This window comes from Pundamilia nyererei, unplaced genomic scaffold (assembly GCF_000239375.1).
Source record: "Pundamilia nyererei isolate P.nyererei 1_Seehausen unplaced genomic scaffold, PunNye1.0 scaffold00028, whole genome shotgun sequence".
Taxonomy (NCBI): Eukaryota; Metazoa; Chordata; class Actinopteri; order Cichliformes; family Cichlidae; genus Pundamilia; species Pundamilia nyererei.
In genome coordinates, this window is record NW_005187429.1 from 1,327,532 (window position 1) to 1,335,913 (window position 8,382).

The window sequence follows — 8,382 nt, forward strand, 5'->3', positions numbered from 1 at the left end:
TTTTAAAAGGGCCAAAGAAGGCATAAAATAACCTGAAATAAAGAAAATAAATGTGCGTACCTGTGTGCAGCCTCTGAGGAACAGTGCTCGTAAACCAGCGCAACCTCTAGCGAGGGCCTCGATGCCATCGCGCGTGATCTGGTCACACCACGACAAGTTCAACGTCTCCAACATTCTGCAGCCATCACTGAGCATGCGCACACATTGCACAATAAAAGAGAAATATCAAGTTAAAGACATGTGAGCCCTTGTGATTTAAATACCGCAGCGAAAACAAGTGTGCTGGTGCTACCTGAGGGCCTTGAGGGAGTGGTTGCTGACGGACACGCAGGAAGTGAGATCTAAGTGTTTGAGTTTGGAGCAAAACTTGCTGAGGCTGAGGCAGGTGCTGTCTGTGATCTTAGTGCAGCCGTTAAGGTTCAACACTTCGATGTTTCTGCAGTTCTGAGCAAAAGTCCTGGGAAACAGGTGAAGCATGGAAGAAGTGAGGTGAAGGGACTTCTTTCTGACGTTTTCACAAGTTTCTATTACAAAGAAAAAAAGCCTTGCTTTGCAAAGAAGAGAAAGTATCGGTTAAATCTGCTGCTTACAGAGATGATAGAAATACATTATGAGATCCAACAGTCTCAGAAGAATATAAAAATTAAACACCCGTGGGGTTTTCTTTTGTTTTGTTAGTTTTTTGTATGTTTGCAGTGAGCAAAGAAAAAATTAAAGGGTCCCTTGGGAATGAAGACGCACACACTCGGCTAAAACTTTAAATATAATCACACAGGGACCGAAACGGAAGTAATCAAACCAACAAAAGGATGTTTGTTGCTAAAAATCAAAGCAGAAGCACGTTTATTATAACGGTGCATGTCAGAGGGTCAATGTATTCTCACTTCATTGAGGCGTCTCCAACGCTCAGGCAGCCCCTCAGGCTGAGCTGCCTCAGGAAGCCTCCACAGCGCTTTGAAATGTTCTCCACCACCCGGCCCTGAGGGATACACGGACGGACGGACAGACAGAGAGAGTAATATGACTTGGGCTACAGGACAGGGGATCAGCTGTGACGTCACAGTCGGCACCAAAGCCTACTGACCCAGCACTAAGCCTTGGACTAGATAATGCTACTCAACAAGCTCTCACGTCCACACACACACATACACACACACGCAGGAAATGCTCAAAACCCGAACCCTTCGCTCCTTTTTTTCTCTCATGAACACGACCCTCACCTCTATATCCGTCTGGAAGTTGAACAAGTCGATCTTCTGCCAGTTGCTGCCATCTAGGGCCAGGACGTTCCACGCCTGAGAAGGTGACAGACAGGTTGTGCAAAGAGACAGAAAAATGGGTCAGACAGAGGTGGAAGAAGGTGAACTGTGACTTTTTTAATCATCATGCAGCTACGGGTTTGTGTACACATCAACAGTCTCCACTGTCAGTCCTTGTCCTATCTAATGTGAGGGTTTCCTGCTCCTCTCTCTTTGGCGTCTTTGTAAACTGAAGAAGTTACATAATTAAAGATAGTCCGATGTAAAAAAAAAATAAAAAATACATGAAATTCAACAGGAAAGAGATAAACTGCCTTTATAATAACATTTGTTTTGTTTACATGTTACATAGCAAAAGAAAACCTTCCTTGGGCCTTGTCACAGGTAATAAAAGTTTAATTTGAAGCTGTGGTATGAGAGGCTGCCCCAAAAGCTCTGCATTCAGTCAGTGGCTTGTAACAATAATTCACACAGATCATTTTATAAATCACTTTAAGCTGCAGTTCACTGTGGTTCCCTTTACACAGAGCCAGCAGAGGGCACCATATTATACACTTGCCCAGAGAATTCAGTAAGTACAAACCAGATTTACCTCCTTTTTAATAGTAAGGTCTTAATTAGGATGTGGCGTTGAAAGGGAGGCGCTTACCTTGGACACCTGGGCACACCGGCACAGTGTCACCACATCTAAATAGGAGAATATTCTAGAAAGAGAGACAAAGAGGAGGATGAGGTTTTCTCATATTAATGATCATATGATCATACTCAGATAAGGAGCTCTGCTCAAGCACATGCTGGAACACCTTATTCTTTCTTTGATGCTAGTGAAAGCATGTTTTTTTTCTTATGTCTGTAGGGAACAGAACAATCTGTGGTGTTTGGCTGGTAGGCCCATAGACAGGCAGTGTTTGAGCTATGGGCTGGTCAGCCACAAAGGGCCACATGCAGCAGGCTACTGGGTCAGCTCAATCCATTAATCTGCCAATGAGTAATCTCTGGCACTCAGACAAGCAAGGCCACCAAAAGGCCGGTACAGACAGAGATACAGTATGAGCATGTATAGAAGGGCACACATACACATACACACACATGCGCGCACACACACACAACAAAGCCAAATACCTCCTGTCAGTTCTTGTGATAAAACGGTCTGTTAAATCTCACAGAAGTGACTTAAACGGAAAATCTTTAGAAAATCTGAGGTGTTAAGAGAGCTGTTAGTGCCAAAGTTTTGAGTGCAGCTGGGGTCTGATTGCCCTTTTAACCCTAGGAAACAGGAGCTGGCCATTGTTTCCTTCAAATAGACACGGACAAAGGCTGTGTGTTTTGATGTGTGTTAGGCCAGGGCATGTCAGGACGAGTCTGTATAATCTATACAAGAGTCTGGTGTCACAGAGTACAGACATCATACAATTGACAAAGCAATGCATATGCAACTTCCATGCACTCTCACGCAGGGTACACAGATCCTGGAGAGGTTGCTGGCACCCAAGGGGCCGACCAATCAAGTTGATCGTACACATTGATCTCCTTCCTAATAACTGGTTAATGGCCGCGATGCTGACCAATGATTGATTGCCCGTTTTAATCAACTACAATCTGACTTTCCACTATGTGTGCGAGAAAGGCCTCTTAGTAACCACAGAAGAACTCTGTTACTCACACTCACAGCGAAGGAATCAGTCAATCTGATTTGGTGAGTCCTGTTAACCTATCTGAAATCTGTAATTGCTACCAGCTGAGAGAGACTGCTGAACACAGATAGATCATATTACCGGCAGGGTAGGACTGACATGGACTTTTTCTCATAAGACACACAAAAGAAAGTGAAGGACGTGACATAATACAGACAAATTCAGAGCAACAACACCATGAGCATGGTATCTTTTTCCAATTTACTACACACAGGAAAGCAATAAGGGCACCTTTGAATGCAGAGCACGAAATAAGAGAAAAGCCTTGGATCACTCTATCAGATCCTGCCTGGGCGTCCCTATTTTTCGGACAAGGCACATAACAGGATTTTCATGAAGCACACTCCCATTTGTTGTCACCCGGCCCTTCAAGCATGGCTAGAAAAGGGAGAGTCGAGCCTTCGCCATAAAGTCTGGGCCTGGTTGTCATGGCAACAACTCAGACATGAATTTAGTGGTAGTGGAGAGGGTGCTGAGTCAGTGCTTCTGGGTAAGAGGACCGTGAACCACCCCGAACGCTCCCTCTCCGGGGCTTGTCTGTCAGACAGGGTTCTTGGATGTCACACAGTTTTCACAGTTTATATCTGCGCTGTGCTGGCCTACATAACGGCTGTTTACAAGTGCACCCACTAAGACGCAGACTGCTGCACAAGCAATTCAGGCTTGCTCGCTAGTGATGCTCTGTACATAAACAGCAACGCTAATAAGAACACAAATTAACAAAATAAATAGCCACTACTCCTCGAGCTGCATATTTTCCAACGTGTAACACATGGTGGCATACTGCAGTCGTTATAAAATATGCATCTTGGGTTAATCTGTAATTAGAAATTAACCACAGGCGTGAATGTGAGCACATTTGGCTCTCTGCCCATGGTGTACCCTGCCTGTCACTCCATGACAGCTGGGAGAGGTTCCAGCAACCACTGCGACCTAATTTGGATAATTTTTTAAGAAAATGTATGGACGACCAACCATAAACCAGAAAGGCTAAAAAATGTAGCCCTTAACATCAGCTTATTCAGATCACTAACCCTGCAAACATGCTGGTGCGAGCCCAAGCTGTGTAATTGTGGATGAGCTGTGGGGCAATTGGGTGTGCCCACACAGGTCTGGCAGGTGTTTTGTTCTTTGGGGCCCCTATTAAGGGTTTTCTATTGGGATACTGACTATGGGATTCCCCACAGAAAACCCATGTAGGCTCTATGTAGGTTAGCCTGTGTGGTCCATTGCAGTTTTGCACCTCTGGGCCCTATAATGGTATTCTGTGGGCCTTTGGGTTTTTTTATAGCTTGCCCAATGAAAACTTATATATAAGGACCCCAAAGGGCAAAATTGCGTTTGGCCCTGTGCGGGTACACTCAGTTGGGCTTCGTATGGGATAAGTGTAGATTTGCCCTCCCTGACACAGCCCCATAGTTTGCCCACATATATCCACTGTGGGCCCGCATTGTTCATTATCAATAATGCGCCAAACAACATACAGGCAGATATGACTATTGTGGAGAACATGACCCACAGAACATTTTTTATTACACTGTCTGAAATATGTGGCTGTTAGAAAGCAACTGATTCAAAACCTCAGTAAAATGGAAGTGAAACTACACATTTTGACTAACTAACAAAAGACCGCTGGTTAAAGCTTGGGAAGTGACATAAATCATTTGAGATTTGGATCAGGAAGAGTATCTCTACCAAATTAACTATGTGGTTACCCCTTGTGAGTAAAGCAGTGGCTAAAAGTCATGTTTTTTCTCAGAGCAACATTCTGGTCCACACTCAGTACCAATTGGTGGCGTATTATGAGCAGCCAACAATGAGCCTAGGTAGTGGCATGAAATGTGGGGCCCTCTCTTCCAATCTTTTACTGCAGCACACTGGGGCACATCTGGCCCCCATAGTGCAGGACTAATACATGTTTTTCTGACCACCAGTGGAAATGCACTGGTCATAATGGGCATGCTGGGAGAGCGTATGGACCAGCAGAAGAGCAGAGCACTGCGGAATTCCCCACTAGCTATGACAAAACTATTTATAGCTCACTTACAGAGACATACAGTTTGCATAGGCCCAGGAGTGTTTCACACATGCGTGCACACACGCATGCACACAAAAAATGCAGCTTTCACAGAGTGCACAGCGTGTCATGTGTCAGCAGAGATATATGCAAGTGCAACCCTTTCCATTCCACATAAACGAGCGTGAAGGATGAACATGGGTGACTGCGCGAGTGATGTCAGATTAATGGGTCATGTGCAGCTGCTGTGGGACAAAATATTGGTCTGTAGGTCACACACAGCTAAAAGAACCTTATTTCAGGCTGGTGGCTGACAAACATCATACTAAACACACAAATGCACCTACACCACCAACAGAGGCAGAGCAAACACACACCGTTCCAGGCTGCTTGAGCTAATGAGTAACCCTGACCTAAGCCCTCGTCCCTGGGTGTGTTGTGTTGTATGTTGTGTGTCTGGTATAATTATTCTTACCTAAGAAGAAGCTCTTTGGGGAGCTTCTTATTAATGGGGGCTTCATCGCTGTTTGAGAACACCTGTCGAGAGATAAGACAAACAGTAACAATGAGTGAGTGTCTTTGTGTGTGTGTGTGTGTGTGTGTTGATGTGCAGTGATATGAAAACATTATCATCCTCACAAGATTGCTACACTAAACAGAGCTAAACTAAGCCCAGGAATCACATAATTTTATTTCACCAGCTTGTTATACTTAAGAAAAGAAATAGACCCCTGCACAGTTTACAGCTGCTGCTTCCGTAAGCTATGCTAATAAACATGCCAGAGCTGCATTTGGATTTCCATGTCGCCTCCTCACAAGCTTATAATTCTGTTAGCCTGGTCAGCTTGTTGGCATGCTTATCTCAATTAGTCTACTCGCTGGATGTCTGGCCATCTGCTGAGTGGGACACACACACACACACACACACACACACTCGCAGGTGATTCCAGTCAAACCTCTCTGTGTGAAGAACAGAGGCAGAACATTCGAGATCAGGTGGGCTGCATTCAGCCATGAATTTAAATTACGGCAAACACCCACATCCACTGTGCCTCTGCAGACACGCATCCTGCCAGTGATACACTTGTATCCTCAAAGGCTCAGAAGCTGTAGCTAATGAGGGGGGACTCCCTGCTGTTGAACACGCAAACACAAACACCGAAATCTGAGAACACAAAGGGGATAGGAGGAGAGGCACGAGATGAGCAAAGGTTGATTCTGAAAATGTCTCAGCTGTAGTCTAGCCCCCTGACGACAGACGCAACCTCCTCGAAAGAGAAAGCAGCAAAGCGAGAGGGAAGAGGTGAGGAAGACGATACTGAGTGACAAAGGCAAGCCAAAGGAACCGTGCTCCAGTCAAGAAGTACTGGAAAAACACGTCTGAAAGTCATCAGAGTGGAAGAAGACGAGGGAGGAGGAGGAGGGAGGAAATGCAGGCCATTTCAGAAGGAAGTGGGGTCAAAAAAAAAAGAAAAGGAGAGGGAGTTGGTCCAGTCAAGGTCCGGCAAACGATTAACTAAGCTGGTTTGAACTTTAACATCGCTAAGGGAACAACACAAGAGTGTTGTTGAACACACTTACCAGAAAAAACTCTGCCATCAATGAGGCCCACATGCCCTCGTACTGAATAATGCATCATTACACACTCATCTTAGGCTGTTGAGTAAAGCATGCTGTCATTAACTGTAACATTAAACTAACAGCAAACTTAAAACATGCGTATATCTATTGGTGAATTTAATAGCATTAGAAGGAATGCAGTGAAGGAGACCTGTGGATGGGTATTTGCTGTGGAAGGCTGCTACTTGAGGTGATCGTGGCTCAAGAGTTGGGAGTTCGCCTTGTAATCGGAAGGTTGCCGGTTCGAGCCCCGGCTCGGACAGTCCCGGTCGTTGTGTCCTTGGGCAAGACACTTCACCCGTTGCCTACTGGTGGTGGTCAGAGGGCCCGGTGGCGCCAGTGTCCGGCAGCCTCGCCTCTGTCAGTGCGCCCCAGGGTGGCTGTGGCTACAATGTAGCTTGCCATCACCAGTGTGTGAATGGGTGGATGACTGGATATGTAAAGCACTTTGGGGTCCTTAGGGACTAGTAAAGCGCTATATAAATACAGGCCATTTACTTTGACCAGGCCTCTGCTGGGCTTCCTGATTAAATCAAGGTAATAAACATCAGCATGTACTGACTGACAGGCAGGCAATTTGACCTTTCAAGAAACAACAGAGACTCAGTGTCTCTGTAAAGCTGTTGGGGGGGGGGGGATAGTTTAGGACTAAACTTAGACTTAAATCCGAACCACATCTGTAACACATCACTCACCTTTGACCTCACTTCCATCACTCTGAGGAACACAGGGAGGCCATGATGGAACGCACTGGGCTCCACACAGCATTACGCTAACATGGAGCATTCTCAGAACAATAATATCATTCTGTGGTACAAACATGGTTTACTGTGTAATGAGATCAGGGTTGAAAAATGTTCAGAAATTCAAATTCATCCTTTTACATTACAGTCAAAACAAGTAAAATGACTTCGAAAACAACCTGATACTCCAATAATCATCCTTATCAGAGTTACCGCCTCAGCATTCTGGTGCCCTTGCTCCCCATGCAGGAAGAGCACCATTCCCAAACAGGAAACTCCTCTCTGAAGTCATACTCACTATTCCTAGAGAGGGTGCAACAAGCCTAACATGCAAATCTGGTTTAAAACGCCTGTGGCACGTCAAACAAAGACACCCATGAAGAAATTAAGACTTGGGTCGAGTGTTGCGTTCAATTTTAGGCCTGCAACACAACAACAACAAAAACCATAAAAAGGACTCGATCACCACCTCGTCTGTCAGTTGACCCCCTTCCCCTTTCTTCTCAATTGGACACACCAGCCTGCTTCCCCACCGTACACTGGTTCATGCTAAGAAGCTTAGAAGTCTGCTGAGAAATCCACTGATATGGCAACAGACACACGGGCGCTACTAACGCCGTCTGTTCTGATTCACTCGCACGTCAGCACACATGTTCCTACTACTGACAAACATGTGAACACCTGACTGAGGGCGTCAAGTAGCATCAAGTCAACCCCGAAAGCATCTCAGCAATGTGTGAATAATAACTCCTGATAAACATCTCGCATCTATGAGCAGCCATAATCAGTCAGATGGGATGATTATGGTTTGTACATAAGTGTTAAATCAGCAGTACATGGTGATTATTGCACCACAGGTATGCAAAGGTTTATGAACAAAGTAATGTACAAATACTTGGAGATGCTTTGGTTTTGTTTACTTAGTAACATAATGTTTTACACTACACATGATGTACTTTTTTTTTTAACTCCACAACTTTCAGATCAAAGTTCCATCCATCTTCATCCGCTTTATCCGGGGCCGGGTCGCGGGGGCAGCAGCCTAAGCA

General features: G+C 45.2%; 1 protein-coding gene across 1 annotated transcript in view; it reads right to left on the bottom strand.

Moving 5' to 3' along the window:
* Positions 1 to 8,382, bottom strand: part of fbxl2 (F-box and leucine-rich repeat protein 2) — a 12,805-nt gene that overhangs the window by 2,669 nt on the left and 1,754 nt on the right. Inside the window, exons 2-7 of the mRNA XM_005728336.1 lie at positions 5,446 to 5,507; positions 1,909 to 1,963; positions 1,221 to 1,295; positions 885 to 979; positions 293 to 457; positions 61 to 187 (exon numbers count right to left, since the gene is read on the bottom strand). Coding sequence (XP_005728393.1) covers positions 61 to 187; positions 293 to 457; positions 885 to 979; positions 1,221 to 1,295; positions 1,909 to 1,963; positions 5,446 to 5,507 — 579 coding nt within the window. The remainder of the gene's footprint in view (positions 1 to 60; positions 188 to 292; positions 458 to 884; positions 980 to 1,220; positions 1,296 to 1,908; positions 1,964 to 5,445; positions 5,508 to 8,382) is intronic.